At 52.4% G+C, this 17,765-nt stretch overlaps 1 protein-coding gene across 1 annotated transcript in view; it reads left to right on the top strand.

The window, feature by feature from the left end:
* Nucleotides 1-17,765, top strand: part of TCERG1L (transcription elongation regulator 1 like) — a 219,229-nt gene that overhangs the window by 174,135 nt on the left and 27,329 nt on the right. Inside the window, exon 16 of the mRNA XM_042780403.1 lies at nt 9,310-9,379. Coding sequence (XP_042636337.1) covers nt 9,310-9,379 — 70 coding nt within the window. The remainder of the gene's footprint in view (nt 1-9,309; nt 9,380-17,765) is intronic.

The raw sequence follows: 17,765 nt of genomic DNA on the forward strand, positions 1-17,765 counted from the left end.
TGGAGGTCCAAGTCCACCCAGAGGCCCCTCAGAAGAAAGGTCTGGTGACCAACTTGTGAAAAGTCAGCTGTTGAAAACCCCGTGAAGCCCAGTTCTCTGACCTTGTGAGGTTGCCAGGAGTCAGTCAACTTGATGGAACTCATTTGGTGCAAGTGTTTCAAATATATATTCCTGTTGTTGCTGTGTGTCATCACGTCGATTCTGACTCATAGCAACTTTATTAGACAGAAGAGGACTGCCCCAGAGGGTTTCCACATCTGTAATCTTTACGGAAACAGACTGCCTCATATTTATCCTGTGGAGTGGCTAGTGGGCTTGAACCACACACCTTTCAGTTAGAAGCTGAGTGCTTAACCACTGTGCTACCCTGGCTCCTTAGAAAATAAGAAGTGAAAGCATTTTTTTCTGTTTGTGTTGAAAACTGACTTTTAAGGAACTGTGTTCACTGTTTCAGAGTTAGTGATTACTAGAACTCTGGTGGCATAGTGCCTAAGGCATTTGACTGCTAACCAGAAGGCTGGCAGTTCAAAGCCACCAGCAACTCCTTGGAAGGAAGGCTGGGCAATCTACTTCCATAGAGACACCGTGTCAGAAACCCAAGGAGGGGTCGCTATGAGTTGGATTCGACTTGATGGCAAACGCAACAACAACAAGTGTACTTTACGGGAATTCCAATCCCTCCAGGATGGGCCTCAGTTTCTGCTTGTGTCAGTGAGTGTATTAACTCAGAAGAGGCCTCAACTCACCAGCCACTTCCGTTTCCAACACTGACATTACCCAGCATTTTGCTTTTGTTCCAAATGTTTTATGAACTGCACTTCAGCGACCAGATGAACACAAACAGGGCACTGTTTCCTCCTTCCTCACAGTTCACTTTATTTATTTATTGGACTTTTTATAGTGGTTTGGGTGAAGGTTTACAGAGCAAATTAGTTTTCCATTCAACGATTTATACACATTTTGTTTCATGACGTTGGTTGCAATCCCCTAAGTGTAACAACACCATTCCCACTTCCTCCCTGGGTTCCCTGTTTCCACCGGTCCTTCTTTCCTGCCCCTTCTTGCCTCTGAGCTTTGTTTTCAGGCAAATGTTGCCCTTTGAGTCTTGCATGGTTGACTGAACAGAGGAGCACATTCCTCCCTGGTGATCACTTAAGAGGCCTGTGTCTCGTTTGGCCAAAAGTTGGTCCCCAGGGGTGGGTTCAGGCTTGAAGGGTATTTAAGGGCTGCAGTCTCAGGGGTTCCACAAGTCTCTATCAGACTAGTCAGTCTGGTATGTTTTATGATTTTGAATTTTGTTTTACATTTTTCACCTGCTCTGTTCAGGAGCTTTTATTATGGATCCTGATCAGAGCTGCAGTAGTGGGAGACGGGCACCATCTAATTCTTCCGGTCACAGGCTAGTGGAAGCTGTGATTCACATGGCCCATTGGACAAATTGTTTACTTGAACCTTTGATTTTCTTTGTTCTTTTCTGGATGAGGAGAGATCAGTACTTTCACCTTAGAAGGCCCCTCACCAGTTTTTAAGACCCCATTTGATACTCACCAAAGTAGGATGGAGAACATTGTCTTTGTGGACTATGCTATGCCAATTGACCTAGATGTCCTCCAAGACTGTGGTCCTATGTCCTCAAGCTCAGTGACTCAGTCCCTCAAAGTGCTTGATAGTGGCTGAGAAGTTTTCAGCACTTTGGCCCCATATGTTCTACCATATCCTTGTACTTTAGACCTTCAAGACTAAGTCAGTAAATTCCTTTGCTGGATGGATGCTTTCATTTGATTAAGACCTGTGTGTGGACATGGTGAAGGATGCTTCCTGACGCAGAATTGCGAGGGCTCGGCAAAGAGGAAGCCATCCCTGCCTCTCCCTTGTTCATCTTGTTCCACAAAGTGTCGGAGCAGAACTTGTTAGCATCTTGAGAAAGGATCTTCCCAATGAGATGTAATGCATTTTGGTTAGCTGCTGTGTTGGGAAACCCTTCCCCTTAAGGATGAGCATCAAAAATAGCACTGAGTACCCGGGAGACTCGAGAGTTCTGCCCTTTGTGGGTGTGTGATGCTGGGATGTGGATCCTGACCCTGCACACGGGTCTTGGTTTTGTTCTGTGGGGTATTTTACCAAGTGTCGGATGCTGATTTTTGCTCCGTATCATACAGGGCTGGGAAACAGTGGCACTGGTGCCCTTTTAGTCATGTCCAGACACATTCGCCTGGAACTTTAGAAGATGCATTTATGGAAGTGCAACAGCTAGGTGGCTGGTGTTGAGTGCCACTGGGTGGATTCCAACCCATAGCACCCTCCAGAGCAGAACTGCCCCGTAAGGGTTCCTAGGCTGTAATGGTTATGGGGGAGATTGTCAGGTCTCTCCCACGGAGTGACTGGTGGGTTTGAAGCGCCGACCTTTCAGTTAGCAGCTGATTACTTAACCATTGCACCGCAAGGCTCCCTACCACTGCTAGGTTGGCGGTGGCTCTTGCAGAGGCAGTAGCAACCTGTCAAGACTGAGAGATGACAAGTTTACTGTTGCTTTCACTTGAGATTGTGGGGACTCTTCTCTGGAAAGAAGTTGGTGCTGCAAAGAAACAGCTCCTGCTGCACATTTAGCTGAATCTTAAAAACCAGGCTCATTCACGGAAAATAAGAACCAGATTTTTCAATTTTGTTTTCGCCTTTAATCAAGTAGCATTCATTTTTAAAAGGGATATTTTGCATGCTGAAAGAAGGCTAAAAACCCACAGAGCACCAAAGCAAATGATCCTCCAGGCTCTTAGGATAGGAGCAGGGGGCAATTTCCAAGGATCACGTGGCCTTCCATCCCCTGGAGACACACAAAGTGCTGCCTCTCTTAACAAGGATTTTCCTCCATGGGTGAAGGCGGTGATGCGAGCGGAGTCCTAGCTGCTCCCGTTAGCTTGCATTCCTTCACGTAATTGGGTGCTCTTCCTTCCTTCCTTTTCTTTCCCCTTTTCCAAGGAGCTGATAGGAATGGGAAAGAAATACACTCATTAAAACCAGTGCGGACTCGCTCTCCCTTTTCTAAGCAAAACTTGTTTGCACCAAATCAGCCCAGGGCTGAAGAGTAACAGGCAGGTGTCCTCAGAGTGCTCACCTGGTCACCTGCTATGTTAAGTGGTGTGAGGACTGTAGGGTGGAGGGCAGGGATCTGAATTACCTGCTCCTAGCACCATGCACCATAGCCCTCTGCTAACAGGAATCCCATTAGATACTTAAAACGACAAAGAATGAACCAGAAATTTAAAAGACAACCAGAAATATCTGATTAATTCAGGCTTAACATACCATCTGTCTCCCATCAACTTTATTATGGTGAACCCAGCAACCTAGCTACACGTGAAAATTCAAAATTGAGTACAGTTGCAATTTGTTGTATTTGTTTGTTTCAAGCTTGCCTCTTCTTAGGAAGGGAAAAGAACCATCCCAAGCCAGTTTGTTTGTTTCAGTTTTTCGCCCCCTGAATCTTAAGGCTAGGCAAATGCTCTCCAGCCTCCACTTCCTGTCAGGGCAGGGTTGATATTAAAGTGCCCATCTCCTAACTTCCTAAGGTCTGCTGAGGGACGGTTTTGCACAACAATTAGGACAGGAGGCATTTCTGGAAGAATAATTAATGATTAGGGGGCCAGAGTTGATGACCTCCCACCACCGCAATGGCATTTTTCCTGGCTGGCCATTCATCAGGACTCAACAAATGATTTGACCCTAATTATTACAAGAGCCAGCTCTAGGAGGGCTTGCTCCCCACGGGCCATTTTGTTTATCACCCATTGCTCACCTGTGCGTACCTGCTTTTGGTGGCAAGTGGAACAAGGATTCATTCCGGCTGACGCTCATTAGTTTTCAAGAGGCCGATGAAATAAATCAATTGTGTAAGCCGGCCACCACACTGGCCTGTCAGGTCTTAGGGGTGTGTGTGTGTGTGTGTGTGTGTGTGTGACATACACATGACTTGGAAGCACAGCTGATAGGGTTCAGCAGCTTACGGGGGCTAGACTCAGAATTACCAAACATGCCAAGTTGTTCATCACTCAGCAGAAGAGGAACGAGTGGCCTTTTCGTCCTGCTGGCCTCCCTGTGAAACCCAGAGGAGGTGGAATTATTTCTAATTGTCTTGCAGTGCGCCCAGGTCTTTATGGCTCTAGGGAAGGGGCTCTGAGTTGAGGATAAGCGTTTGTTGGGCTGAACGGGGAAGTGCCGGCTTTCACCCCAGCATCCACTGCACAGTGTGACGGCCTCAGGGCTGTAACACACGCTCCATGTGCTGGACACTCACATCCCTCTCTGCCCATCCTGTGCTCCCCGAGCCCACAGAGGCTCCTGCTCTCCCTGCATTTGTGGCAGCAGCACACCCTCTCTTCCCGGTGATGGAGAGGGTCTCTGGCTGCTGCCTTAGTCCCTGCCGACTCCTCCCACCCTTGTCCCACTTGCGAGCCCTGCCCTTCCTCTGTGAGTTCGGTGCAGTCCAGGACAAGGGCCCGAGGGTGACAGGACGAGAGTCAGGGAACCAGGGAGCGCATTAGAGAGTAAATATGCCAACCTTTCTCCCTGCCTGCTTCCTTTCTCCTGCTAGTGCCCCCTAGTGGCTGCATAGCCCTGGAGAGGAGAACCTCAGGGGGCCCTTGGGGGTCACAAGGTGAAGGAAAAACTCTGGGAGGTTGTGGGGATGGTAGCCGCTCCGCTTAGTCCTCACAGCAGCCCAGGAGGTGGGTGCCATCTGGGTGAGAAATTGTTGCCACTGTCACAAATTGCCCAACAACCCCAACTGACTGTCTTACAGTCTGGAGGCAGAAATCCAGAATGGGTGTCCCTGGGCTAAAGTCAAGGTGTTGGCAGGGCTGGTTCTTTCTGGAGGTTCCAAGGGAGAATCAGTTCTCTTGCCTTTCCAGCTTTGAGAGGCACCCACATTGCTGGACTCGTGGCCCCTCCTTCATCTTCAAAGCCAATGTGGCATCTTCCAGTCTCTCGGACTCTGTTCTTCTGGCCCCGATCTCATTTAAAGGACCTTGTGCTTATGTTAAGCCCATCCTAACCCTCCAGTAGGAGCTCTGGTAGCATAGTGCCAAAGGCCACCAGCCATTCCTCTGAAGGAAGGTTGGGCAATCTACTTCCGTAGTGATACAGCCTCAGAAACCTAAGGAGGGGTCGCTAGGAGTCAGGATTGACTCCATGGCAGTGAGTAACCCTGCAGTGGTGTCCTTCAATTTCTGCTCATGTCAAGGTCAGGAACCTGGATTCTCCGCAGCCTTCCTCTTCTCTTGCCATCAAAGCAGATTGTCACCAGGTCTGGGGATTGGGACAGAGCCACCCTTCAAGGGGCCATTCTGCCGACCCCATAATCTTTATGTGTATCCACAGGAGGGGATTGAAGAATCCAGGATTATTAACATGCCCAGGTCACCCTTCTATCAAGTGAGGAAACAGGATTTAAACCCAGATGGGTCTGACTGCAGATCCCAGAGAGGCAGCCAGCCCTTAAGGCTAAGCTCTGAGAGCATCCGGTGAGAGTGGGTGTCTGGAAGGCATCGTCCCCCTGTGCTGCCACAGGTGTTGTCAGGGGCAGGTGGCCTCATCCTGCAAACTTCCTTGCTCCTGACCTGCAAAGAGACAGCATGAACCTGACTCGGCTCCTGTGACTCTGCGCACGTTTTAGCCATTCATGTTGGAGACAAATGCAAACTGAAAATGACATTCATTTCACCACATGGGATGTAAGACGGCCTGTGTGCAAACACAGCTGCAAGCCAGGAAAAGGTGGTTTTCCTTGCACTGTTTGTTTCCCTGCACAGGTGGCTGGGTGCTCAGCAGTCCCCGGACCCTGGGCGCCCCACCCTGGGTGGTGGAAACATTGAACTCGGCCACTCCCTGAGATGGTGGAGGTCCGAGTCCACCCGAGGCATCTCAGCAGAAAGACATGGTGATGGACTTACGAAAAATTGGGTGCTGAAAGGCCCGGGGGACGCACGCAGGCTGCCATGAGTTAGTGGACTCGGAGCCTCTACAGCCAAGGAAGGCCACTGAAAGACCCGTGGGACACATGTGGGCTGCCGTGAGTCGGGGGCCTTGGAGCCCCCTGCAGCCAAGGAGGGCTCTGAAAGGCCTATGGGATGCACACAGGCTGCTCTGATTTGGGGGCCTTGGAGCCCCCTGCAGCCAAGGAGGGCTCTGAAAGGCCCATGGAATGCATGCAGGCTGCCGTGAGTCGGGGGACTCAGAGACTCCTGTAGCCAAGAGCTCCTGGGGTGCCCTCCTCACCCCCAGCAGCCCCATCACGTGTATGCACACCTGCTGGGAGTTCATCTCTGTCCGTGCACACGGGCTGCCGTGAGTTGGGGGGACTCTGAGTCTCCTGTAGCCAAGAGCTCCCCAGGCGCACTCCCCACCCCCCAGCAGCTCCATCACATGTGTGCACACCTGCCAGGAACTCATCTCTGTCCGTGGGAGAGGCAGCAGGCAGAGGCAGAGGCATCTCAGAGGCCCTGGGGTGTCTGGGTGTGGAGTCTTGCCCTCTGCTCAGGTGCAGCCTACCATCCGGTGGTGAGCGCCTGCCCTGACGGAGTGAGCTGGGCCAGTGCTGGTCATGTTCACTGGGTGTTCTCACTGCAGGGTGCCTGTGAGGAACTGCCTCCCTGGGTCTCCCAGTCAGCCACCTGAGACATGGGTGTACGTTCCCGGTCACAGCTCGGCCCGAATGCACATCTGCCTCCCTGACAATCTGCCTCAGCATTGATCAGAACGCTTTAACCAGGCATCGAGGCCACCTTTCGGAGTGGACTGAGCGGCAGACAGAATCCCCTCCTGTCACAGGAAGGACGCCCTTTGATTCAGCGGGACCCAGGGAGCTTTGGCCAGCACCCCATCCTTGCTCCTCAGACTCTGTGACTTTTCTTAGAGGTGGGAGCGCTCTTGCTGGCAACCCCCAGGAAGACCTCATTTCAGCAGGGCACTCGTGTTTGAGCTCTGCAGTGCTGTGTAAACCCAGGACTCACGTGCCACACCTCTGTTCCACACCGGCTTGTCAGGCATCTTGGATGCATTTCCATCTTCGTGTGTTTGGGACCCTCCTCCCTCTCTCTTCCCCTCCACGCGCTCCTCCGCATTACTCTCCCCCGTGCCTCTTCCTCTCCCTTCTGCACACTCCCTTCTCTGTCTGTCTGTCTGTCTCCTCTCTCGCCTCTCCCTTCTCCCCGTCCCTCTCACTCCCTCCTGGAGGCAAGGAGGCTCAGCGTTGGGGTCAAGTTTGCCTCTCAGGGTCCCCATGGAGAGGACAGGGTGGGTGCCTGTAGAGGTCCCTGTGTACACAGGAGTGTGGGTACTTCTCAGAGTCCCCTCTGTACAGAAGAGCATGGGCACCTCTAGGGCCCCCATGGAGAGGGATGTGTGGGTGCCCTTTGGGTCCCGGGCATATTGGGAATGTGGGCACCATGGGGAGCCTCACATAGGGTGATTATAGAGATGGGAATAGGACCCCTCTATGTCTCTCCTTCCCCCCATGTCACCTCAGTTATTAACGTGGTCTTTTCTGTAGACCAGGGCTCCTCAATAGGGCCCATCCTGCCCCTGAGGAAGTCTGGCAGAGTCAGAAGATGTGTTTGTTTTTCACAACTGGGGAAGGAAAGGTCTTCCACTGGACAGAGGTCAGGGGCGCAGCTCAAACCCACAGTGCATAAGCCCTGTCCCCCCAGAGAACAGTCCTGCCCTATGTCCACAGAGCTGGCATAAGAAACCTTACTCACAGCCCCCCAAACACCACTCCAGAGCTGGCTCCCCGGCCTTGGGTGCTCAAGCCCCCGCTGTCTCCCCATCCCCAACATTGCCCAAAACAAGTTCCCTTCCAGTTCCATCTTCAGTTCTGAAAACATCTGGGACTGCCACAGAGTCTCAACCGGTTCAAAGTCTTCAGAGTGCACAAGTGATGCGCAATGTGGCCTGGGGAGAGTGCTGGGTGGCTCGTGACAGCAGCTCCACTCAGGCATCTCTCGGGGGCCTGGCTAGCAGGGGACGGCACCCCAGGCTTGTGTGGAGCCGTGGGGAGGAACCCATGGAAAAGATGCAATGTAGCTTGGCGGGCTAAGGGCTTACAGACCCGCCCCTCCCCTCCTTCTAAGTGTACTTTGAAAACAAACGTGCATTGGAGCTGTGATTCTAGACGCGGTGTGTAGGGAGACAGGCCAGGCTTTATCAACAGATCGTGTGGGCAGGGTTGGGGCATCCCAGGTGCCGGCTGAGGTGCCTTTCCTGCCGACTCTACGTTCATGTGGGCAGTGTTCTCATGACAGAGGTCCCACCAGGGGACACATTAGTTGTGTGGCCATGGGGAGGATACGGATCCAAGTGGGTGGGCTTGGGGCACCCCCGAGGGTGCTCTGTAGAGACCAGCACCCCCCCACACACACACCCAGGCCACACTGCCACAGGTGTAAGGAACAGGTGTAAGGAGGAAGCACAGAGTGAAATGTGATGGAGTGTGACGTGGGAGCCTCTGCTGCTCAGCCTTGCGGACAGAAATGGTGCTCTAGACCGTCCCAGGCTCACTTCCCCTCCTTCCCCTTGGAGACGGGACCAAACCGTTTCCACTCTAATTCCAAAAGCTCATGAAACGTTGATGGACTGGCCCCTCTAGGTAGAAGGAAGGCCCCTGAGTGCCCAAGCCATTTGGCTCTTTGAAGCAGATACGTAGTCAGGAATGCAGCGTGCGGGTCATGCCAGAGAAACTGATGGGTCCCGGAGGGGATGAGGGACAGCTAGAGTGGAGCAGGGGCAAACACTGTTGATAGCCAGCCTCTTCAGACCCAGGCCTCGCTGGCCACTCGCAGCCCTTGAACACAGGGGTCCATGGCCCTGCCTGTGGCCAGTGAGCGGCATGTCTGGGCAGGACCGGGCTCCATAGGGTTTTTCAGTGGCTGGCTTTTCTAAAGTAGATAGCCAGGCCTTTCTTCCACAGTGCCTCTCTAGTCTAGGCTTCAAACTCCCAACCTTTTTGTTAGTAGTCAAGTGCTTTAGCTGTTTGAGCCAAAAATAGGACTTATTTCAGGGGCCACTGTCCTCTGGGCCCTCTTGAAGGCCTAGCTCCCTCTAACTGGCCCCAGCCCACAGGCTCTGAAGAAACCCAGAGCCCTTCTCCTCTGCTGACCTGGAGGGGTGGAAGACTCCGGAGAGAACTGGTGGTGGGCGCTGTGTCCGCCTCTAGCAGACAGCTGTCGGCATGAGGCAGCTGAGCCCAGCCCCACCCCGTGGGACTCGCCCCTGGGGTGAGCGCTGCCACTCCAGCTGCTGTCACCCGTTTCCTTCCAGCAGACCACAGCGACGGCTCCAGTTGTGAAGACGGCGGTGAGGACCAGACCGTGAAAACCAAGAGGAACCGGTAGGTGGTGCGGCCTGTTTCTGGGCAGCTCTCCCGCCTGCTACCAGGGCTGGGGAAAGCAGGCTCACGTTGCTGGGACAGACTCTCACGAAAGGGTGCCGACAACCCCTAAGCAGATGGCAGTGGGCCCTGAGACGGGGACTGGTCTGTCCCAGTAACTAGCTGTGCCCCTCCTCTATGCGGGTGTCCTCTGGCTCAGGGCCCCTCCAACAGGGCGGTGCTTCCCGTCCCCCGCCCTCCCGTGATGAGCCAGTGAAGTGGGATGGCAGCTGGGGGTGCGGTCACGATGGGGTGAGGCCAGGGTGGGCGTGGCCGGAGGGGTGGGCGTGGCCGGAGGGGTGGGCGTGGCCGGAGGGTGGGTCAGCGGGTTGGCAGGCGTGGCTGTGGGAGGCGCGGCCAGGGTGTGTGAGTGCAGCGGGGTGGGCAGAGGTGCTGGGCCCTTTGGAATAGCGTGGTTGGGGGTCAGGCAGGTCTAGGTGTGGCTGTGGCCCTGCTGTTGCTTCCTGTGTGACTTTGGACGAAGTGGCGGGACCCTGATGTGGGTTCTGGTCTGTGAAATGGGTGCAGAGGTGCCGAGCCGCAGGCTGAGGGAGGACGCCTGCAGAACCGCCTGGGGGCTCCCCCGGGAATAGCAGCTGTGCTGTTGCCTGTAGTGGTTATGACCCCTGGCGGGAGGCCCTGCTTCTTCTTGGGCCCAGGGGCACACTCTTGCCCGTTCCTGCCCCCTTCCCTTCCTTTATTTCATAACAAACGCCTCTCACCGAGTGGGCCCCCCGTGTGATGGAGTAGAGCTGTGCCCCCCACTCTGTCCAACGGCTGCCTGTTCGGAAGTAGACCAGCAGGGCTTTCTTCCAACACACCTCTGGGTGGACTCACCCTCCAACCTTCCCGTGAGCCGCTGAGTACCTGCGCGGTCTGCAGCACCCACGGAGGCCTTGTTCCCTCGCAGTGGGGTGAAGTCAGGGGGCTTGCACCGGAGAGCGGGGGTGAAGTAGCTGTTGGGGACCCCTCCTTGGCAGAGAAGGGTGGGGTGAATCGGAAAGAGATCAGTGCGGGAAGACTGGCAGTTGCTTCCGAGCACCGTTCCTGGAGCCGCCCCTCAGCTCTGCGTCTCTGTTGACCAGGCACCTCGTCCCTGCCCTGTCCCGGCCCAGCCAGGCCCCCGGCAGCAAGGCAGGAGCAGCTGTCCCTCCCATCGAGGACGGCGGCAGCAGCGGACTTATTATTTCTTCCAAAAAGTGCCTTCAAAGACACAGCCTTACTTTTGCCATAACACAGCCTCGGCCTCCCCATCTCACCTTCCACCCCTTTACCTGTGACTTCTACATAAGGACGGTGGTGGAGGGAGAGAGGACACAAGGCAGGTGGTGTGTGGCCTGGCCACTGGGACAGTGGCTCCTCCCTCTAGATGGGCATTCAGGAGTAAGGAGTTCCCAGCATACGACCATGTGGATACCTTTGGGCTTCTTCCCGCCACACATACTCTTTCAAATCAGCTGTTCACCAGGACATGGGGCTGTGGCCATTTTCACTGATAACCAGCCAGGCACCAAATAACCTCCCAGGAACCACGCAGGGCAGGGGGAGTCTGGTCCTCCCAAGATAGGGGGCCATCCAGGTGGGAGGTGGGGGGCCCCTTTTCCCTGAAATCCTGCCTCAGGTGTCTGTGCCCTGGGTCCTGCCCTCCACCCCACTGTGCTTCCAGCCAGTGAACCACTGTGTGCTGGAGACGTAGGGTTACTTTTACTGGGTGCTGGGCTCCCTGTGGGTGGTAGAGCAAGGACCCCTGTCCAATGTCCTAGCTTCTATTTTCTCGCTCCCCCAAATCTTCTCCTTAGAAAGTCCCTTCTGAGGGTCAAAGGATACTTGTGTGGGCCACGGGAGAGAGAGGGCCATGATGGGACCATGGGTTCCAAGAAAAGGAAGAATGTCTGCTCCTTGTTTTTATGTTCAGATCATGGATATTGGCCAAGTTGGCCTCTGCTGGTCTTGTCCAAATATTCACGGACTCCCCAACCTCCTAACTGCTGTTACATGCTTTTGTGTCACAAACTCTGGTATGTGTGGTAAGAGAATGGGAACTCTATGAGGTTTCCTGAATTTAGTCCATTTAGACCTGTTCTTTTTAAGTAATATGATTTTTAACTCCTTGAAAAGCAGTATACATGTATGTATTTGTACACACACACATACATGTACACCACACAAATATGCATACTCATATACATAATATATAAACCTGGCAGCATCAAGTCCATTCTGACCCACAGCGCCTGTAGAGGACAGAGGAGAATTGCCCCAGAGGGTTTCCAAAGCTGTAATCTTTAGGGAAGCAGCCTGCCTCATCTTTCTCCCACAGAGCAGCTGGTAGGTTTGAACTACCGACCTTTTGGTTAGCAGCTTAAGCACTGTGCCACTAGGCACCAAGGCACCTTATATCACATGGCCTACACCAGCAGTAGCAGCAGACTTGTGCCATCAAGTCGGTTCCGACTCACAGCAACCCCTCCTTGGGTTTCAGAGGTGGTATCTCTATGGAAGTAGATTGCCCAGTCTTCCTTCCAAGGAGTGGCTGGTGGGTTTGAACCGCCAGCCTCTGGTCAAATGCCTTAGGCACTACACCACCAGAGCTCCTACATGCATATGTAATTTACAAAAAAATCTGTTTCCTGAGACACAAGAGAAATGGCAAGCTGCCATCGTGTACTGAATGTGGGATTGTGTAGGAGGGAACCTTGGCTGCTGTGTCTGAAGGAACTGGGACGTCTGCCCACGTCACCTAGTCTTACTCCCCTCGTTCTCCTGTGGGACTGGCCTCGGGTTCTGCACAGCTGGCTTCTGAATGATGGAAGACATTGATTTGGCTTTAATCATCTGAATGACTTCCATAATTGAAAACTAACTTTGAAACAGGCACGGGCGTTTTGCGTGAAGCAACCCCAATTTTGGCAACAGTGTGTCTCCCTCTTGCCTTCAGCACGGTGGGTCCCTGGGTGAGAAGAAAAGCCTCCCCAGCGATGCTTTGCATTCCCTCCAGGTTTGCCAGAAGTCATGTATGTTGTCGCCTATTGGCAGCTCTGCCCTGTGTGGGGATCTGGGAGGAAAATGCATGAGCCATGGCTCTGCACTGGGCTGGGGCACTTCCATCACATCCCGGGCACTCACAATGAGTGAGTTACAGAGACCAAGCCTTAGAGTTTGGATGCGTCCCCAGTGTCCAGGGACTCAAGGTTGCTCAGGGCCCCATTGGAGCCCATCTCTCTCCACAGCCCCATCTGCATGTCCCTTTGCTCGGAGCTAAGCATCCCGTGACCATGCTGACATCTTTATCTGTCTTTGGGAAGGTTATGCAAATATTCACAGACTTCCCGACTTCCTAACTCCTAACACCTACTTTTGTGTTACACACTCTGGCATGTGTGGTAAGAGAATGGAAACTCTATGGGGTTTCCTGAATTTAGTCCATTTAGACCTGTTCTTTTTGTATAAATAATATAATTTTTCCTCCTTGCAAAGCAGTTAAGATCCCCGTGATGCTCAGGACTCATCACAGCTATGTTAGGATGCTTAGGACCAAGGAGGTTGACTCGATGCTTGGGACCAAGGAAGTCAACCCATCTGGGCATCCAGTCTCCGTGCTCCCTGACTTTCTCAGGACTCAGCTCAAGCTGTAGACACTGGACATCCGTGCTGGCAACGCAAAGGCGGAATTGAATCAATTGTGCAAATAATTCAAGTCCAAATGATTCTCTTCCTAAAATAGCCTGGGAGGAGAAAGCCGACTCAGTGAGAAGCTTTCGTATTTTTCACTAAAGCATTTTCACCTACCTGGTGACTGCCATTTCAAAAAGCTTGTTATTTATCATGCCATGGAACTTGCTCATGATGCCTGGTGTTACATCTTCCCTGGGACCAGAAAATTGATTAATTGTTCCATTTCCCCTTCTTTATGCGTTGCCAGGAGTCGCTGCCAGCTTCAGACATGTCGTCTTTTTGAGAGCTCAGATTTGGTTTCCATTGTGCTCCCTATTTGAAGAACTTAGGGTTTATTTCTCATCATTGCGTTGAATTATTTCGGGGATTCAGCAAATGTGCGTCATTTGGTTTAAAATCAGAATGAAATTATCCACAAAACACATTAGAGACAAAATTGCCAGTACTGTGCATGCCTTCTCACCCCTCAGCAGCTGCCGGCTCCTGACAGGTGATGAGCCCAGGGATTCCTGATAAATTAGAGGCTTTCCATAGCATCCGAGAGTGAAATCACTCTTGTGCTTTTTCTGTTGTCATTGGCCCATTGGCACAGGAGACACGTTTACACTTCGTTGTCCTTTGGCACAGAGGCCTGGTTCTGTGGTTCCCAAGCAGAACCTCTCGGCTTGGAATATGGCTTGTCCTGGTGTTTGTAAACTTTGGGGACCCCATTTGCTGGTCTCAGGCTTTAGTTATGATGTTGGCCCCATGCTGTAAGATCTTAAGGTGGGGTGGCGCTGCACAGAACACAGAAATCGTGAGGCACAGCTTTTGCTGACGACTCAGCTGTGTGGGAGCAGCAAGGGGTGTCTACTGGAGCCATCTATCTGCCTTCCTGGGTGTGGCCTCCCTACTGTCCTCTCAGCCGACCAAGGCGGCCACAGTGCACCCAACACACTTCCCCTGGATAGGACTGGGCCCTTCTGACTTTCCGGCTACCTGGTCTCAGGGCAGGAGGGACACAGAGAAACTCTAGCCCACAGACCCACACGTGACTCAGAGGGGCCTCCAGAAGTGACAGCTATCCCTGGGCTTCTGCCCTTCACCTGGGGCCGCCAGGGCAAGCTGGGCCCTGCAGCGCAGAGGAGACCCAGTGCCATCCAACAACAACACAGCAGTATGTGGCCGGAACTTGACAAGCAGAGTGCAATGCTTGTTCGAAGCCACAGTGCCGAGTCCCGAGGCTGTGCAGTCAGCTCACGAGACCCCGCCCAACCCAGGCCTCAGGTGGACAGAGCCCACTGTGGGCAGAGAGGAAGGAAAAGCTGCCCTCACAGTCAGGGAACGCCATCCCCGGAGCAAGGGGCCTCCTGGTCCGCAAGCACTGTTCCCGCCACAGAGCTCAGCTACGCTCCTTGCTTCTGCACACAGTCCTAGAAGGCCCAGGACCACGAAGCGCTGAGCAAGTGAGAGCAGTACTCTGCAACTGCTGTGAAGCCCTGCCATGAGGTGTATGGGTGCCACTTTAAATCGCTCCAAAGCAGTGGGCTTCCCTCGAGCCCAGCTGGTAACAGAATTCACCGGACCCTGGCGTCCATGCCAGGGTCTTGGTCCTTTCTGGGTAACTGCATCAGCTGTGGAGCACAGTGTCTCTTTCTGGTTGTGCTCACGTATGGCAAAGAAAATATTCATGGCCGCTTCCCTTGTAAGCTGTTCTGTGTACATAACACATAATCTTAGTGGATGGTGAGGTTCTGCAGAGAGGCCTGTGGGTCTACAAATGGCATGGGGTCTGGGCCGCAGGTCATGAGGGTGTCCTGTTTGCGATGCCACGTCGATGTCCTCCTGTGGGAAGGTGGGGTGGGCAAGCGGCAATGTTGTCTTGTGAGGCTGAAACAGGTATTACCAAGCATTCATTGTCTCTTCCAAAGAGATTAGAAGATGTGTTCTGAGCAGGAAGAGTCGCTGTTACCACGGACAGTGAGATCCATATATCACACCCTTCCGGGCTGCACGGGAACATGCGGATGTCCTCTCCGGGAGGCTGGGTGGACAGGCAGAGTACCCCTTGCAGGCTGTTGTTGCTAGCCCCAACTCACAGGACCCCACGCACAACTGAAGGAAACACGCCTGGTCCGGCGCCAGCCCCGTGGTCGGTTGCAGGTCGGACCACGGTGATCAGTGGGATTTTCAGTGGCTGAGTTTTCAGAAATAGATCATCAGGCCTTTCTTCCGAGCTGCATCTGTGTGGGCTTGAACCACCGACCTTTGGTTAGTAGCCAAGCACATTAACTGTTTGCACTTAGATCTCTTCTGACTTCTCAACACTCTCTTTCTGGTGGAATTCAGGGATTTCATGGACCAGGACTCCTTCTGTTCCACTGACCCTGGGGACCCAGCATGCTTTGCACTTTGACGACATCACTGCTACTGCTTCCCCCTCAGTCAGCTTCCATACCCCCTGAGGTGAGCACCTGATCATCAGAGACCTGGAACCCGTGGCTCAGATTACAGCTGTGACTCCTCAAAGTGCTGCAGCTATTGCAAGTTCAGACGTGTTTCTTAAGTCATCAGATATTTGATGTTAGGTGCGCCTGAGGGTGCGTGAAAGGAGCCACGTGTAGCCTCCATTTCTGGCATTCACTGGAATGCTTCACCAATTTGTTTCCTCTCCAGGAAGTGGGTCGACCTTCAGGAATCTTTAAACTCCGCCAAGTTCATCCATCTTTCATTTTGCAGAATGACTGCAATTTGCCGAGGAGCTGATATATGTCACCCAGAGGTGCCGAGATACCCCCAGGCAGTGGAGTGTGTTTCATACGAACTTCATCAGTTTCTTCACAGAATGACAACTGAGGACGGGGCACATTCTGTCAACCCTTGGGGCATAAATGGACAGCAGTCTGAGGTTCCTGGGGAGAAAAATGCATTTGCGTCATCTTTTTGGTAAAGAGCAGCTTCACCCTGTTCAGTGTGACTGTGACTTCTCTTGTAAACATGCCCAGCTTGAATGGGGTGGGTAGAGAAGGTCAGAGTAGACCCAAGGGCACCCTTTGCTGCTGCAGGGGCAGGGGCAGAAGCTGGGAACGTTTGTCCTGGAGGGGAGAGAAGAGCCGTGAGGAGAGATGGCTGCCGGAAGCAGGGAGAAGCCAAGGAGAAGCCTCCTGTGGGAGGGGTCTGGGCTCTGACACACATGGGACAGAGCACAGAGCCAGTGCACTCCAAAGGCCCAGCAGAGATGAAGTGATTTCAGTCAAAGCCACAAAATAAAACAAACCTCGCTGCTCATCAGTCAATTCTGACTCACAGCAACCCTGTAGGACAGAACAGAATGTGCCCCATAGTGTTTGCAAGGCTGTAACCTTTACGACAGAAACAGACTTCTTCATCCTTCTGCCCCAGGGTGGCTGGTGGATTGGAACCACCAACCTGTAGGCTAGCAGCTGAGCTCTTTTAACAGCTGCACCACTGGGGCTCCTTCCGCAAAGCAGAGGAATTTTAATATGACAGGAGGAGAGGAAGATAACTTAAAATGGTCAGTTGTCTATCTAGATGTCTAACTATGTTGATAAAGTTTCAACACAATGGAAATGAATGATCGTTGTGTTATTGTTAGGTGCCATCAAATTTGCTGAGTCAACTCATCACCACATTATGTACAATAGAACGAAACACTGCCTGGTCTATGCCATGCTTCACAATCGTGGCTATGCCTGAGCCCATTGTTGCAGCCACTGTGTCAACCCATCTCACTGAGGGTCTTCCTCTGTTTCACCAGCCCTCTACTTTATCAAACATGGTATCCAATTAAGAAGGAATATGTCATCTGTTAATCATTTTTTATTATGAATATGCTGGACAAAATCCTGAAACAGTATAATTACCCCATGGACCCACTACTCAGCCTAAACTCTCACCTCATGGCCAGGATTGTTCATTCTCTGCACCACCCCACCCTGATGAGATTGAAACAAAGTCGACATAGCCTGTAGTTTCATTTATAAGTATTTGAAGACCCATGTCTAAACAACATAGATGTTTAAAGCATAACTGTAGTACCATGGTCAGGAGTCCCTGTGTGGTGGGCATTTGGCTGCTAACTGAAAGTTTGGAGGTTCAAGTTCACCCAGGGGTCCCTTGAAAGAAACACCTGGAGATCCACTTGTGAGAAATTAGTCATTGGAACCCCCATGGAGCACGGTTCTACTCTGACACACATGGGACGTCACAAGTCAGGATGCACTCAGTGGTGACTGGTGGTACCATGGGCACACCAGAAAACAAGCAGGAACAACACCCACACAGTAATTCTCTAATGTTGTCCATCAGCCTTCCTGTTGGTGTTCAAATTTCCTTCAGTTTTATTTTTTCTCACAGCATCATTTTTTGAATTAGTGTCTATATTAGGTACGTGTTTTGCAGTCCTTTGATCTGTCTCTTCAGTCTTCTTTGATTTCTAGGTTTCTCCCTTCATATCCCACTCTCTCCTTCATCTATCTATTAAGGAAATACAGTGATTCATTCTGAAGGTCCTTATCACCTGAACACACATCACTACCTCGCCATGGTGTAGTCCATCATATTCTGAACACACATGTCTGTGTCTCCATGGTGTAGTCTCACATGTTCTGAACACACATCACTGCCTCTCCATGGTGTAGTCTCACATGTTCTGAACACACATCACTGCCTC

This window comes from Orycteropus afer, unplaced genomic scaffold, assembly GCF_000298275.1.
Source record: "Orycteropus afer afer isolate SDZICR_OR568_19922 unplaced genomic scaffold, OryAfe1.0 scaffold00038, whole genome shotgun sequence".
NCBI classification, from domain to species: Eukaryota; Metazoa; Chordata; class Mammalia; order Tubulidentata; family Orycteropodidae; genus Orycteropus; species Orycteropus afer.